At 41.3% G+C, this 18,004-nt stretch overlaps 1 protein-coding gene across 3 annotated transcripts in view; it reads right to left on the minus strand.

Annotated features, from left to right (window-relative positions):
* The window catches only part of DNM2 (dynamin 2), a 91,947-nt gene that overhangs the window by 2,305 nt on the left and 71,638 nt on the right, over positions 1–18,004 (minus strand). The window contains exon 20 of one of the 3 annotated variants that reach the window (XM_056570512.1): positions 15,867–17,345. The exons of 1 other annotated variant lie outside the window; for it this stretch is intronic. In XM_056570512.1, the coding sequence (XP_056426487.1) occupies positions 17,276–17,345 (70 nt within the window). In that variant the 3' untranslated portion in view covers positions 15,867–17,275. Of the gene's footprint in view, positions 1–15,866; positions 17,346–18,004 lie in introns of those variants that run through there. One more of the 3 variants, XM_056570511.1, reaches the window with a different exon arrangement.

The raw sequence follows: 18,004 nt of genomic DNA on the forward strand, positions 1-18,004 counted from the left end.
CAGTAGTGCTGGTTGGCTTGACTCTGTACACAAGTTAATTTACAAATCTGTTTAACTTTCTGGAGCCAGTTGAGATATATATATATATATATATATATATATATATATATATATATATATATATATATAATGTGTGTATAAAAAGTTTTTTCCTGGAATACCCCTTTAATAAAAATAAATAAATAAAGATTCTGGAAAGCCTGCAGGCCTGGCAAACCAGAAGAGCTGTATAGAGGTATGGACAATGAAGTGTTGGCTAGTCCTTAAAGGGGAACTCCACTGCCCAAGCCTTCGGAACATTTTGTTCTGAATGCTGGGATCGTGATGTCATGGCCACACCCCCTCAATGCAAGTCTATGGGAGGGGGCGTGGCAACGCCCCCTCCCATAGACTTGCATTGAGGGGGTGTGGTGTGACTTCATGACCCCCGCCTGCATTCTAAACGTACGTCTGTTGCTGCACAGAGATCGTGGGGGGTCCCAGCGGCAGGACCCCCACGATCAGACATCTTATCCCCTATCCAAAGATGTCTAGGGGATAAGTAACCCTTTAAATTTCAGGATTGAAGTTTCATAGCCTGATACCTTGTTGGTAATGTGAAAAAAAAAATCTTGTACATCTCATCAAAAGTAATATCTCAATCTTATATACTTTTCTTAAGGAAGCTTCTTACAGGTGATAAAATGTACCCCCCCAACCAAAAATAAATAAATAAATAAAAAAAAAATTTAAAAAAAAAGGAAAAAACTTTTTTAGATCACCCTATGTGAATTGTTTTATTTATTTTTTTAAGTGAAAAATTGGAGTGGAGCCGATCACAGAATCAGTGGCCCAATGGAAAACATTGAGCCATAAGTCATATGATGAGGTAGAAATGCAATAATCCTCATAGGAGGAACTAAATCCCATAGTAATATTAAACTCCGCCCATGAGGAGCAGCTGATGTTGTTTATGGAGGATTTCCTTTTACTACTTCTGACAAGTTCTGACAAAATATCATGCATGCTTACAACTATAGGCGTAAAAACATTGTATTATTTTTTTTAAAGGGGTACTCTGTTGGAAAACTTTTTTTTTATCAACTGGTGCCAGAAAGTTTAACAGATTTGTAAATTACTTCTATTAAAAACATCTTAATCCTTCCAAAAACTTAGCTGCTGTATGCTTCACAGGAAGTTCTTTTCTTTTTGAATTTCCGCTCTGTCTGACCACAATGCTCTCTGCTGACACCTCTGTCCATGCCTGGAACTGTCCAGAGCAGGAGCAAATCCCCATAGCAAATATATCCTGCTCTGGGTAGTTCCTAAAATGGACAGAGGTGTCAGCAGAGAGCAGTGTGGTCAGACAGAAAGGAAATTCAAAAAGAAAAGAACTTCGTGTGTAGTATACAGCAACTGATAAGTACTGGAAGGATTAAGATGTTTTTAACAGAAGTAATTTACAAATCTGTTTAATAAAAATTAAATAAAGGTTTTCCAGTGGAGTACCCCTTTAAAGGACTTGCTGCAGAGAACATCTTCACAGGTCTTTGTAGAGCCTGTGTCTTAATGGCTCCCAAGGGACAATTATTTGCAATTATTTGCATGTTACCGGAATACCCCTTTAGGTCCTGAGTTGTGTGACCTCACTTGACCTTGTGGCCAAGAACAATGCTTTGATGTTTTACTGAGCAGTATGTCTATTTTTTGCATCTTGTAGGGACCACATTGAAGGCCGGGTTCACACCACGTTTTTGCCATACAGTTCCCATATACGTTATCAATGTGAAAACCGTACGGAACCATATTGAAAACCGTATGCCAAAAGATGCATCAGGTTGTGTCCGTTTTGCATCCTGTAAGGTTTTGTCAAATTTTTTCCCCTTACCCAAAACAGTAGCCTACCACTGTTTTTGGTCCGGGTGAAAAACCGTATTGAAACCGTATACTTTTTGTTTTTTAACATGGGAGTCAATGAGAACCGTAGAGAACCGTATGTGCGTACGATTCCATACGGTTTGCACCATATGGTTTTTGAGTTTGCGCGGTGCACGCTGAAAGATTTTATTTTTTCTTAGAATTTCAATCACACAAGTGAAACTTTATTTATAAAGGAATGAAATTTAAAAATGTATACATTTTATTTCTTAAAAAACGGATGCAACCGGACATTATTTTTTAACCCGTATACAGGTTAGAATTTGTACACACGTTTTGATACAGTTTAGTCAGGTTTTGAAGAATCCATTTTTCATCAAAAACCTGATACGGGAACTGTATTGCAAAAACGTGGTGCGAATGTAGCCTAATAGATTCAAAAACCTGAGGTAACTCATTTTTATAATATGGCCCCTTTCCCACTACCGGTATGTTCCTGCGTTCTGACATCCTTTATTCAGCTATTACGGGTCATGAAAAAAATGGATGAAATAAATCAGGTTTTAATGAAAAATAGATTCCTCAAAATTGGACTAAACCGTATCAAAACATGTGTCCAAATTTTAAATTCGTATACGGTTTGAAAAATGATGTCCGGTTGCATCCGTTTTTCAAGAAAAAAAATGGATATGTTTTTTAACTTTACACTCCATTAGTAATAAAGTTTCACTCGTTTCATTGAAATTCCAAGAAAAACAACTGTGCAAAGTCAAAAACCGGATGGTGAAAACCGGATGGAACCGTACGCACATATGGTTCTCTACGGTTCCCATTGACTCCCATGTAAAAAAAAAAAAAAAAAACGTACACTGTTTAATACGATTTTTCACCCAGACCAAAAACCGAGGTAGGCTACAGTTTTGGGTACAAGAAAAACCGGACAAGACCGTACAAGGCGTACAAGACCATACAAAAATGGACGCTTAGCATAACTGATGCTAAAGGATGGTCAAAAAAATCCCATTGACATGAATGGGACTTTTTGACGGGATTTTCTGACGGAGGTTTTTACAGGAGGATAACGGTAGTGTGGGAGGGGCCTATGACGCATAGGAAGTCATGCCTCTGTAAAACCTCTGCACAGAGATAAATGATGAAATTCTGCCTACCCCCCAACCACCACTATAAGGAGCTATTAAAATGGACAAGTACCGCCCCCGAGGAACTCACTTATAAACTTACATCGTGGAGTTTACAGCAAGAATTCTATCGCTGTATACATTTAATAAAATAATTGAGTACAGATTAATTGAATTAACCCTTCACCCACTTCAGTCAGTATTTTAGGGGAACATGTAGCATCAAAAATTCCAGCTCTCAGGTAGATATTGTATGAGCCCCTCCCCCCCCCCCCCCCCATTAGCGTTTTTGCCCATATAACTCCTGGCAAAGAATTAGAAAAACATGAATTACTTCTACAAAAAACACCAACATACATTTTTTTTTCATTCTTCAAAATACCGTAAATTTTTCTTCTATCCACCAAACTAGTATTTTTCTAGAACCAGTGAGTTGTGACGTCTCCTCCACAGTTGGATCTTTTGTGTATATGTACCAACAAATCACTATTACACACAATTACACCAATGATTTGTTGAAATTCTATCATTAAAGGGGTACTCCTGTGGAAAACTTTCTGGCATCAACTGTTGATGCCAGAAAGTTAAACAGATTTGTAAATTACTTCTATTAAAAATTCTATTCTAATCCTTCCAGTACTTATTAGCTGCTGAATACTACAGAGGAAATTCTTTCTTTTTGAAACACAGAGCTCTCTGCTGACATCATGACCACAGTGCTCTCTGCTGACATCTCTGTCCATTTTAGGAACTGTCCAGAGTAGGAGAAAATCCCCATAGCAAACCTCTCTTGCTCCAGATTTGTAAATTACTTCTATAAAAAAAAATAAAAAAATTTCCTAAAATAGACAGAGGTGTCAGCAGAGAGCACTTTGGTCATGATGTCAGCAGAGAGCACTGCGTTCCAAAAAGAAAATAATTTCCTCTGTAGTAATAAGCAGCTAAAAGATTTCCACCGGAGTACCCCTTTAAAGGGGAACTCAGGGAAACTGAAAAAGCATCCCCTAACAACGGAATAGGCAATAAGTGTCTGGTCGCGGGGGGTCAGACCACTGGGACCCCCTGGGATCTCACATATAGGGCCCCATTAGACCCTTATCATCTAAGTAAAAGCCCAGCTGATTGGCTGAGCAGGTTGTCACATCTCAGAGTAGTGGCCAGAGTGCACCAAGGACAGGTAAGTAGCGGGGCACCATAAAGGAGATCACGAGGGGTCAAAGCAGTCAGACCCCCTGGATTCAAACACTAATAGCCTATCCTGTGGATAAGGGATGAGTTTCAGTTCCCCGGAGTACTCCCTTATAAAAGGAATTTTTATTTGTGAAATTTTTTTGTACATTATTATGAGGACAACCATCTTGCCAGAGCTGTTTGTTTCTATTAACATTTAGAGATATGGTTTACAGCAAACTCCAAAGTAAAAAGCAGCAGACAGGAGCTGTGCCACTGACACAAATAGGAAAGGTGTCTGGGCATGCTCTGTGACCTTATGTTATTCCACAGGGAGGGGGAGCTGTGAGCTCGACTGTCTTCTCCGTCTACTGGTGTCGCCTCCTCCTTATCACAGACAGAACGGGAAGTTTCAGCTTAGTGGTAAAAAATGGAACAGTGTAATGCTGTGTGTCTCCACTGGTGGTGCTGTAGAGAAATCCAACACTTACAGCCCAATTCCCTCACTGATCAAAGCTGATCACTTAGGATCTACTCACACGTGCAGGATCCTGTGCAGATTTGATGCGCAGGACTTGTAACTGCAGATTAGAAGCTGCGCTCAGTCATTTAGTTTACATTGAAATCTGCAGCAAATCTGCGCAGGATACTGTACGTGTGAATGTACCCTAAAGGTAGAAGCAGCTGAGGAAGTCCTATCGATATACAGTGCTGAAAACATTGGTTATTGGGGGTGCCCAAATCTATTCTAAAATATCCATTTTTGGGTGGAGTGGTCTTTTAGATCACGGGGATCTGTCCACTTGGACCCCCTGCTATCTCCTGTATGGGGCCCCGGCTCTCCCAGGGAGAGGCGCGTAACGACCCCTGCACAAAGCGGCGACCAACACGCCTCTATGCATCTCTATGGGAGAGCGCAATGGCTCGAACATAGAGATATACAGTCATGGCCGTAAATGTTGGCACTAGAGATGAGCGAACTTACAGTAAATTCGATTCGTCACGAACTTCTCGGCTCGGCAGTTGATGACTTTTCCTGCATAAATTAGTTCAGCTTTCCGGTGCTCCGGTGGGCTGGAAAAGGTGGATACAGTCCTAGGAGACTCTTTCCTAGGACTGTTCGTGACGAATCGAATTTACTGTAAGTTCGCTCATCTTTAGTTGGCCCCGCTGAATTTTTTCAAGAAAATGAAGTATTTCTCACAGAAAAGGATTGCAGTAACACATGTTTATTCCCTTTGTGTGTATTGGAACTAAACCAAAAAAGGGAGGAAAAAAAGGCAAATTGGACATAATGTCACCAAACTCCAAAAATGGGCTGGACAAAATTATTGGCACCCTTTCCAAATTGTGGAAAAATAAGATTGTTTCAAGCATGTGATGCTCCTTTAACCCCTTAAGGACCGGGGTTTCTTCCGTTTCTTACCTTTAAAAAAAATCATAACTCTTTCAATTTTGCACCTAAAAATCCATATGATGGCTTATTTTTTGCGCCACCAATTCTACTTTGCAGGGACATCAGTCATTTTACCCAAAAATGTACGGCGAAACGGAAAAAAAAAAAAAAAAAAAAAAAGAATCATTGAGCGACGAAATTGAAGAAAAAACGCAATTTTGTTACTTTTGGGGGCTTCTGTTTCTACGCAATACATTTTTCGCTAAAAATGACACCTTGTCTTTATTCTGTAGGTCCATACGGTTAAAATGATATCCTACTTATATAGGTTTGATTTTGTCGGACTTCTGGAAAAAATCATAACTACATGCAGGAAAATGTATACGTTTAAAATTGTCATCTTCTGACCCCTATAACTTTATTTTTCCACGTATGGGGCGGTATTAGGGCTATATTCTTGCGCCGTGATCTGAAGTTTTTAGCGGTACCATTTTTGTATTAATTGGACTTTGATAGCTTTTTTTAAAATTTCTTCATGATATAAAAAGAGACCAAAAATACGCTATTTAGGACTTTGGAATTTTTTTGCGCGTACGCCATTGACCGTGTGGTTTAATTCATGATATATTTTAATAATTCGGATATTTCCGCGCAATCAGTGCCTCACGCTATTAGCCATGGGTTAGAGGCCAGGCCCAATCAGCTATGACGCAGGACCACGCCGTGGCCCTGCGTTATACAAAAGTAGGGCTGCAACTAACGATTATTTTAATAGTCGATTATTTTATCGATTAATCGGAAAAAATGTCAAAATGCCATAAAAAAGGGGGGTTCAGCTGATTCTACTTGATAAACTATGTACAATGGCCATATTAAAAGTTTCTAGCATGTGATGTGACCAAACAGCAGCAATTTTGGAATTTTTTATTTATTTTTTTACGTTTACGCCGGTTGCTGTCATTATTAATGATCCTGTACAGAAACCAGCGTAAATTTGATACTGCCGCATGGTAACTGTCTGAACTATTAAAAAAAAAAAAGTTAATGATTAACTAATATTTTAATAGTTCAGACAGTTACCCATGCGGTAGTATCAAATATGTAAAAGAAAAAAAATTACTTTACTTTTTTTGTATAGCAATAGGAAAAGGGGGGGCTAATTTTTATTGGGGAGCAGTAAATTAACATTTTTTTTCTTTTTTTTTTTTTTATAGAGCACTCCTATACACATGTGTATGTGCAGACTGCAGAGCATTGCTTTTACAGACCCCTTTAGACAGCAGGGGGCCCCCCTTTCAGACAGCAGCCCCCACCCTTATAGACAGCAGGGCCCTCCTTTAGACCACAGCCCCCACCCTTGTAGACAGCTCACCTGCAGCTGTCCTCTGTCGGGGGCTGCCGTTCCGCTGCACAGTTCTACCGTCCGCATCATGTAGTCCTATGGAGGATCATGTGACACACACGTCACTCTGCTTCCTCCGTAACGTTACGCCGGGCGCAGGGGAGGAGTGGAGTGACGTGTATGTCACATGCTCCTCCATAGGACGACATGATGCGGACGCTAGAACTGTGCAGCGGAACGGCAGCCCCGACAGAAGACAGCTGTAGGTGAGCTGTCTACAAGGGTGGGGGCTGCGGTCTAAAGGGGGGCCCTGCTGCCGCTGCCTTGCTCCTAGCACCCCGCTACTTTCTGCTGCTCATCTCTGTAACCGACGGAGATGAGCAGCACGTCCCGGCGCTGCACTGATTGCACTAGGAGCAGGGCAGCGGCGGGGACATGTCGGGCGGCGGTGAATAAACGAATGAATGTAGCCTATACGCGGGACATGTCGGTTTCATTCACTGCCGCCACTGACGGCAGACAACAAATCGGGCGATTATTCGATAACATGATTCGTCGACAACGAATCCCGTTATTGATTTTAATCGATTACATTGATTAATCGTTGCAGCCCTATACAAAAGGGAGCAGACTCAGGGCGTACAGGTACGCCCTGCATCCTTAAGAGTTTAGACTCACCAGGGGCAAGTAACAGGTGTGGGCAATTTAAAAAAATCACACCTGAAAGCAGATAAAAGGAGAGAAGTTCACTTAGTCTTTGCATTGTGTGTCTGTGTGTGCCACACTAAGCACGGACAACAGAAAGAGGAGAAGAGAACTGTCTGAGGACTTGAGAACCAAAATTGTGGAAAAATATCAACAGTCTCAAGGTTACAAGTCCATCTCCAGAGATCTAGATTTGCCTTTGTCCACAGTGCGCAACATTATCAAGAAGTTTGCAACCCATGGCCCTGTAGCTAATCTTCCTGGGCGTGGACGGAAGAGGAAAATTGATTAAAGGTTTCAATGCAGGATAGTCCGGATGGTGGATAAGCAGCCTCAAACAAGTTCCAAAGATATTCAAGCTGTCCTGCAGGCTCAGGGAGCATCAGTGTCAGCGCGAACTATCCGTCGACATTTAAATGAAATGAAACGCTATGGCAGGAGACCCAGGAGGACCCCACTATGGAGGAGACCCAGGAGGACCCCACTATGGAGGAGACCCAGGAGGACCCCACTATGGAGGAGACCCAGGAGGACCCCACTATGGAGGAGACCCAGGAGGACCCCGTTGCTGACACACAGACATAAAGCAAGAATACATTTTGCCAAAATGAACTTGAATAAGCCAAAATCCTTCTGGGAAAATGTCTTGTGGACAGATGAGACCAAGATAGAGCTTTTTGGTAAAGCACATCCTTCTACTGTTTACCGAAAACAGAATGAGGCCTACAAAGAAAAGAACACAGTACCTACAGTGAAATATGGTGGAGGTTCAATGATGTTTTGGGGTTGTTTTGCTGCCTCTGGCACTGGGGGCCTTGAATGTGTACAAGGCATCATGAAATCTGAGGATTACCAACGGATTTTGGGTCGCACTGTACAGCCTAGTGTCAGAAAGCTGGGTTTGCGTCCGAGATCTTGGGTCTTCCAGCAGGACAATGGGGAAGATTTATTAAAACCTGTGCAAAGGAAAAACTGCCTAGTTGCCCATAGCAGCCAATCACATAGCTTCTTTCATTTTGCAGAGGACTTGCCATGGGCAACTTTTCCTCTGCTCAGGTTTTGATAAATCTCCCCCAATGACCCCCAAACATACATCAAAAAGTCCCCAGAAATGGATGGCAACAAAGCGCTGGAGAGTTCTGAAGTGGCAGCAATGAGTCCAGATCTAAATCCCATTGAACACCTGTGGAGAGATCTTAAAATTGCTGTTGGGAAAAGGCACCTTCCAATAAGAGACCTGGAGCAGTTTGCAAAGGAAGAGTGGTCCAACATTCCGGCTGAGAGGTGTAAGAAGCTTATTGATGGTTATAGGAAGCCACTGATTTCAGTTATTTTTTTTCCATAGGGTGTGCAACCAAATATTAAGTTAAGGGTGCCAATAATTTTGTCCAGACCATTTTTGGAGTTTGGTGACATTATGTCCAATTTGCTTTTCTTCCTCCTTTTTTGGTTTAGACACACAAAGGGAATAAACATGTGTCATTGGGGCAATTCCTGTTTTCTTCCTGCTCCTCCAGCCTTAATAGATTTTTTTTTCCTTATACCAAACCAGGGACTGACCCAGAGCCCTGCTAGGGACTGTTTCCTTAAAGGGGTTATCCAGCAATAGAAAAACAAAGCTCATTTCTTCTAAAAAACAGCACCACCCTTGTCCTCAGGTTGTATGTGGTATTACAGCTTGGCTCCATTAAATTTAATGAAACTAAGGTGCAACACCACACCCAGCCTGAAAACTAATGTGGTGCAGTTTTTCAAAGAAATCAGTGCTGTGTGCTTAAAAGGTCCCATTTCAAGGTTTTATCTGGTTAATAAAAGCTTCAATCCTATTCACAGGATAGGACCAATCATGTGGGGGGGTCCAACCTTGGGGTCCCATTGTTATCCTGAGAACGGGGCCCGGTGCACTGGTATCAGTGTCCCGCTCAGTTGGTGATTGGAGGAGCGGCCTGTAACACTACAATGCTGGGTAACCCCTGTATAGCGGTTCTAGAAAATCAATTTAGTCCTAGATTTCATTCCCGCTCCATTCCTCAGGTTCAGCTTTATTATTTTACAGTTCTGGTATGGAAATTCAGACTTTTTTAGATGAGGCCTCATATGAAGAGGTTTCTGGACTACAATTCTCAGAGTTCCAGGGAGTACAGTAGTGTCTGCACCATATTATTGTCTATGACAAACACTATAAACAATGGGAGTGCAGGCTTTATATGACAGCTGAGGAGCCCTATAATGGAAGTGTACAACACCGCCACCTGCTGGAGAAAGAGGAGATGAAATATAGGGAGACTTTATATGGAGTAATAGGAGGAGATATAGGGGGGGTTATATGGAGTAATAGGAGGAGATATAGGGGGGTTATATGGAGTAATAGGAGGAGATATAGGGGAGGTTATATGGAGTAATAGGAGGAGATATAGGGGAGGTTATATGGAGTAATAGGAGGAGATATAGGGAGGTTATATGGAGTAATAGGAGGAGATATAGGGAGGTTATATGGTGTAATAGGAGGAGATATAGTGAGGTTATATGGAGTAATAGGAGGAGATATTCCATATAACCTCCCTATATCTCCTCCTATTACTCCATATAACCTCCCTATAATAGGAGGAGATATAGGGAGGTTATATGGTGTAATAGGAGGAGATATAGGGAGGTTATATGGAGTAATAGGAGGAGATATAGGGAGGTTATATGGAGTAATAGGAGGAGATATAGGAGGTTATATGGAGTAATAGGAGGAGATATAGGGAGGTTATATGGAGTAATAGGAGGAGATATAGGAGGTTATACGGAGTAATAGGAGGAGATATAGGGAGGTTATATGGAGTAATAGGAGGAGATATAGGGGGGTTATATGGAGTAATAGGAGGAGAAAAAAGGGGGGTTATATGGAGTAATAGGAGGAGATATAGGGGGGTTATATGGAGTAATAGGAGGAGATATAGGGGAGGTTATATGGAGTAATAGGAGGAGATATAGGGGAGGTTATATGGAGTAATAGGAGGAGATATAGGGAGGTTATATGGAGTAATAGGAGGAGATATAGGGAGGTTATATGGTGTAATAGGAGGAGATATAGTGAGGTTATATGGAGTAATAGGAGGAGATATTCCATATAACCTCCCTATATCTCCTCCTATTACTCCATATAACCTCCCTATAATAGGAGGAGATATAGGGAGGTTATATGGTGTAATAGGAGGAGATATAGGGAGGTTATATGGAGTAATAGGAGGAGATATAGGGAGGTTATATGGAGTAATAGCAGGAGATATAGGGAGGTTATATGGAGTAATAGGAGGAGATATAGGGAGGTTATATGGAGTAATAGGAGGAGATATAGGGAGAAGTTATATGGAGTAATAGGAGAAGATATAGGGGAGGTTATATAGAGTAATAGGAGGAGATATAGGGAGGTTATATGGAGTAATAGGAGGAGATATAGGGAGGTTATATGGAGTAATAGGAGGAGATATAGGGAGGTTATATGGAGTAATAGGAGGAGATATCGGGAGGTTATATGGAGTAATTGGAGGAGATATAGGGAGGTTATATGGAGTAATAGGAGGTATATGGAGTAATAGGAGGAGATATAGGGAAGTTATATGGAGTAATAGGAGGAGATATAGGGAGGTTATATAGAGTAATAGGAGGAGATATAGGGGAGGTTATATGGAGTAATAGGAGGAGATATAGGGAGGTTATATGGAGTAATAGGAGGAGATATAGGAGAGGTTATATGGAGTAAGAGGAGGAGATATAGGGGAGGTTATATGGAGTAAGAGGAGGAGATATAGGAGGTTATATGGAGTAATAGGAGGAGATATAGGAGAGGATATATGGAGTAATAGGAGGAGATATAGGGGAGGTTATATGGAGTAATAGGAGGAGATATAGGAGAGGTTATATGGAGTAATAGGAGGAGATATAGGGGAGGTTATATGAAGTAATAGGAGGAGATATAGGAGAGGTTATATGGGGTAATAGGAGGAGATATAGGAGAGGTTATATGGAGTAATAGGAGATATAGGAGAGGTTATATGGAGTAATAGGAGGAGATATAGGGAGGTTATATGGAGTAATAGGAGGAGATATAGGGAGGTTATATGGAGTAATAGGAGGAGATATAGGGGAGGTTATATGGAGTAATAGGAGGAGATATAGGGAGGTTATATGGAGTAATAGGAGGAGATATAGGGAGGTTATATGGAGTAATAGGAGGAGATATAGGGGAGGTTATATAGAGTAATAGGAGGAGATATAGGGAGGTTATATGGAGTAATAGGAGGAGATATAGGGGAGGTTATATAGAGTAATAGGAGGAGATATAGGAGAGGTTATATGGAGTAATAGGAGGAGATATAGAGAGAGGTTATATGGAGTAATAGGAGGAGATATAGGGGGGTTATATGGAGTAATAGGAGGAGATATAGGGAGGTTATATGGAGTAATAGGAGAAGATATAGGGGAGGTTATATAGAGTAATAGGAGGAGATATAGGGAGGTTATATGGAGTAATAGGAGGAGATATAGGAGAGGTTATATGGAGTAATAGGAGGAGATATAGGAGAGGTTATATGGAGTAATAGGAGGAGATATAGGGAGGTTATATGGAGTAATAGGAGGAGATATAGGAGGTTATATGGAGTAATAGGAAGAGATATAGGGAGGTTATATGGAGTAATAGGAGGAGATATAGGGGAGGTTATATGGAGTAATAGGAGGAGATATAGGAGAGGTTATATGGAGTAATAGGAGGAGATATAGGGAGGTTATATGGAGTAATAGGAGGAGATATAGGAGAGGTTATATGGAGTAATAGGAGGAGATATAGGGAGGTTATATGGAGTAATAGGAGGAGATATAGGGAGGTTATATGGAGTCATAGGAGGAGATATAGGGAGGTTATATGGAGTAATAGGAGGAGATATAGAGGAGGTTATATGGAGTAATAGGAGGAGATATAGGGAGGTTATATGGAGTAATAGGAGGAGATATAGGAAGGTTATATGAAGTAATAGGAGGAGATATAGGGAGGTTATATGGAGTAATAGAAGGAGATATAGGGGAGGTTATATGGAGTAATAGGAGGAGATATAGGGAGGTTATATGGAGTCATAGGAGGAGATATAGGAGAGTTATATGGAGTAATAGGTGGAGATATAGGGAGGTAATATGGAGTAATAGGAAGAGATATAGGGGGGTTATATGGAGTAATAGGAGGAGATATAGGGAGGTTATATGGAGTAATAGGAGGAGATATAGGAGAGGTTATATGGAGTAATAGGAGGAGATATAGGAGAGGTTATATGGAGTAATAGGAGGAGATATAGGGGATGTTATATGGAGTAATAGGAGATATAGGAGAGGTTATATGGAGTAATAGGAGGAGATATAGGGAGGTTATATGGAGTAATAGGAGGTGATATAGGGAGGTTATATGGAGTAATAGGAGGATATATAGGGAGGTTATATGGAGTAATAGGAGGATATATAGGGAGGTTATATGGAGTAATAGGAGGAGATATAGGGATGTTATATGGAGTAATAGGAGGAGATATAGGGATGTTATATGGAGTAATAGGAGGAGATATAGGAGAGGTTATATGGAGTAATAGGAGGAGATATAGGGAGGTTATATGGAGTAATAGGAGGAGATATAGGAGAGGTTATATGGAGTAATAGGAGGAGATATAGGGAGGTTATATGGAGTAATAGGAGGAGATATAGGGAGGTTATATGGAGTAATAGGAGGAGATATAGGGGAGGTTATATGGAGTAATAGGAGGAGATATAGGGAGGTTATATGGAGTAATAGGAGAAGATATAGGGGAGGTTATATAGAGTAATAGGAGGAGATATAGGGAGGTTATATGGAGTAATAGGAGGAGATATAGGGGAGGTTATATAGAGTAATAGGAGGAGATATAGGGAGGTTATATGGAGGAGATATAGGGGAGGTTATATAGAGTAATAGGAGGAGATATAGGAGAGGTTATATGGAGTAATAGGAGGAGATATAGGGGGGTTATATGGAGTAATAGGAGGAGATATAGGAGAGGTTATATGGAGTAATAGGAGGAGATATAGGAGAGGTTATATGGAGTAATAGGAGGAGATATAGGGAGGTTATATGGAGTAATAGGAGGAGATATAGGGAGGTTATATGGAGTAATAGGAGAAGATATAGGGGAGGTTATATAGAGTAATAGGAGGAGATATAGGGAGGTTATATGGAGTAATAGGAGGAGATATAGGAGAGGTTATATTGAGTAATAGGAGGAGATATAGGAGAGGTTATATGGAGTAATAGGAGGAGATATAGGGAGGTTATATGGAGTCATAGGAGGAGATATAGGGAGGTTATATGGAGTAATAGGAGAAGATATAGGGGAGGTTATATGGAGTAATAGGAGGAGATATAGGGAGGTTATATGGAGTAATAGGAGAAGATATAGGGAGGTTATATGGAGTAATAGGAGGAGATATAGGAGAGGTTATATGGAGTAATAGGAGGAGATATAGGGAGGTTATATGGAGTAATAGGAGGAGATATAGGGGAGGTTATATGGAGTAATAGGAGGAGATATAGGGAGGTTATATGGAGTAATAGGAGAAGATATAGGGGAGGTTATATGGAGTAATAGGAGGAGATATAGGGAGGTTATATGGAGTAATAGGAGGAGATATAGGGAGGTTATATGGAGTAATAGGAGAAGATATAGGGGAGGTTATATGGAGTAATAGGAGGAGATATAGGGAGGTTATATGGAGTAATAGGAGGAGATATAGGGGAGGTTATATGGAGTAATAGGAGGAGATATAGGGAGGTTATATGGAGTAATAGGAGGAGATATAGGGAGGTTATATGGAGTAATAGGAGGAGATATAGGGAGGTTATATGGAGTAATAGGAGGAGATATAGGGAGGGTATATGGAGTAATAGGAGGAGATATAGGGTAGTTATATGGAGTAATAGGAGACATTGTTGGCATATGATATAGTAATAGCCACATATGACACATGAGAATACACGCACCCATAGTAAGGAGACAAGACACCCAGAAGTGAAATCACCGACCACCAGGAGGATAAAGTTCCCTTTATTTTAGTTTATTAATAAGGTACAGAATTGGGGAGGTAAATTGTACACAGTATTTTTCGGTGGTAACAAACCAGCTGCTCCTTTACAACTATATAGAGAACAGTCACAGAGTCCATGACGCTTCCTCTCCGACTGACGAAACACAGACATGGTCGGAGCCTGACAGCAGTGCGGAGCATGACCACTAGCATTGTGCATGCACTGCTGTCCTCTCCCGCAGGATCCTTAACTGGGCCTGTCACTATACACCAGTGTTTCCCAACCAGGGTGACTCCAGCTGTTGCTAAACTACAACTCCCAGCATGCCCGGACAGCCAACGGCTGTCCGGGCATGCTGGGAGTTGTAGTTTTGCAACAGCTGGAGGCACCCTGGTTGGGAAACACTGCTATAGACAGTGAAGGCAGCAATTTGGGCACAACACCGGGATTTTCAGTCAAACCTTACACCCCAAGTCATAGCCCAAACCCTGACTCCAGTTGCCCCATATGTCAGGTGACAGGTCCACTTTAGTTGGAGGAGATAATGGTATATGTTAACTGTACAAACTGCTTGTACTGGGGCTGCAGTAACTCTCCCTCTAGGGGGCGACACCCTGCAGTTATCATATAATGTTAACTCATTCCCCCCTGTAGGTTTAAAAATAATAAAATGAATGTCTAGGCTTTCATATGTTTATAGGTTTTTCTCTCTCATTGAGAGACGCTTAGTTGCCAAAGGTTCTGTGAACGGGAAACGGCAGACAGAATAGGCGGGGGCGGAGCAAACCGTTCCCTGGTGTGGACTTAAAGGGGTTATCCAGGAAAAATATATATTTTTTATGTATATCAACTGGCTCCAGAAAGTTAAACAGATTTGTAAATTACTACTATTAAAAAATCTTAATCCTTTCAGTACTTATGAGCTTCCGAAGTTAAGGTTGTTCTTTTCTGTCTAAGTGCTCTCTGATGACACGTGTCTCGGGAACCGCCAAGTTTAGAAGCAAATCGCCATAGCAAACCTCTTCTAAACTGGGCGGTTCCCGAGACACGTGTCATCAGAGAGCACTTAGACAGAAAAGAACAACCTTAACTTCAGAAGCTCATAAGCACTGAAAGGATTAAGACTTTGTAATAGAAGTAATTTACAAATCTGTTTAACTTTCTGGAGCCAGTTGATATATTAAAAAAAACTTTTTTCCTGGATAACCCCTTTAAAGGGATACTCCGGTGAAAAACAATTTTTTTTTTATCAACTGGTGCCAGAAAGAAATAGATTTGCAAATTACTTCCATAAAAAAATCTTAATCCTTCTAGTACATATCAGCTGCTGTATACTACAGAGGAAGTGCTTTTTTTTTTTAATTTCTTTTCTTTCTGTCCACAGTGCTCTCTGCTGACACCTCTGTCCATCTCAGGAACTGTCCAGAGCAGGAGCAAATCCCCATAGCAAATCTCTCCTGCTCTGGACAGTTCCTGACACGGACAGAGGTGTCAGCAGAGAGCACTGTGGTCAAACTGAAAAGAACAACTCAACTTCAGCAGCTGATTAGTACTGGAAGGATTAAGATTTTAAAGTCATAGGGAAGAAGGAGAATTGCATCTAAAACGGGAACGTATCCCATAACTCTAGTATTACAACAAGTAGCCTAAAAAATACTGCCGAAATCTGCAGAACATGTTCCCGCCCCAGTACAAGCCATCTGTAGAGTATCGTCACCCCCCCATTGTGACCCGACCATGCCCGCCTTTCCCACTCCTCTACACCCCTCTCACCTATAAAGCATACAAGGCACTGATTTATAGAGAATTTCAACTCTAGATTCTGTAGGGGGAAAAAAAATAAAAAAAATAAAAAAAATAAAAATAAAAAAATCTCCGGAGGATATAAAGGTTTTATAGAGATTGTTAAATATATATGAAAATTAATGCAATTTTTTTTTTTTTGGGGGGGGGGGTGGTGGGGGAAGATCCACCAAAAAAAAAAAAAAACACAAAAAAAACAAATTAAAACTGTACAATCATTTCATTACGATAGAAACTGTATACCCCGTGCTTGGAATAGGCAGAACCTGCTTAAATATTCATAGAGGGGGGTACAGGGAGGGGTGGTATAGGGGGGTCATATATTTTACACATGGCAGATGTTAAGTAATTTTTACCCTATTGGCATCCGTGCCTCAAAAGCAGTGGGCTGCCACCCTGTGGTGCTCAGCCCTTGGGGGGAAACTACAACTCCCAGCATGCCCTGACAGCCTGCGGCTGTCAGGGCATGCTGGGAGTTGTAGTTTCCCCCCCCCCCTCCAAATAGCTGAAGAAGTCATAGCCGTAATGAATTCCAGACGGCCGCCATCTGCCATTTCCCGGTCTCCAGTTGGGATCTACTTGCACGCAAGCATTTGTCGGTCCATACTGGATCACATGGAGGTGTATAAAAAAGTCTATTCCTAGCAAACCGGTTGGCGGCGGCAGATTAGGCACCCGGAGCGGCACGGCGTCTGTCGTAAACGGAGATCGACACCGTGCGCATAAATCCCCTCTCCCAAACAAGGACTGCAATTGCTCTACTCTCCCCCTCCCGAGGCTTAGTCTAGTAAGGAGGGCTCCGCTGGTCGGATTATGGTGGGCCGATTTGGGGCGGCGGGAGGTCTCCGGCTGCAAAAAGGAAAAAAAAAAAGAGGGGCAAATAAAATAAAAAAAATGATAAGGTGAGGTTTTAGGGTAAATGACAGAGAAAGAGAAAAATTTGGTTAAAATGCTGGAGCCATTCAGGAACATGACTGCTGCTCAGAAGAGGAGTTATCATTACATTACACACAGTGCAGATCTCTGTACATGAAGGATATACCTAATGTAATGTATGTACACAGGGACCCCACCAGCAGAATAGTGAGTACAGCTCTGGAGTATAATACAGGATATAACTCAGGATCAGTACAGGATAAGTAATGTAATGTATGTACACAGTGACCCCACCAGCAGAATAGTGAGTACAGCTCTGGGGTATAATACAGGATATAACTCAGGATCAGTACAGGATAAGTAATGTAATGTATGTACACAGTGACCTCACCAGCAGAATAGTGAGTACAGCTCTGGGGTATAATACAGGATATAACTCAGGATCAGTACAGGATAAGTAATGTAATGTATGTACACAGTGACCCCACCAGAAGAATAGTGAGTACACCTCTGGAGTATAATACAGGATATAACTCAGGATCAGTACAGGATAAGTAATGTAATGTATGTACACAGTGACCTCACCAGCAGAATAGTGAGTACACCTCTGGAGTATATTACAGGATATAACT

The sequence above is a fragment of the Hyla sarda genome, chromosome 4 (assembly GCF_029499605.1).
Source record: "Hyla sarda isolate aHylSar1 chromosome 4, aHylSar1.hap1, whole genome shotgun sequence".
NCBI classification, from domain to species: Eukaryota; Metazoa; Chordata; class Amphibia; order Anura; family Hylidae; genus Hyla; species Hyla sarda.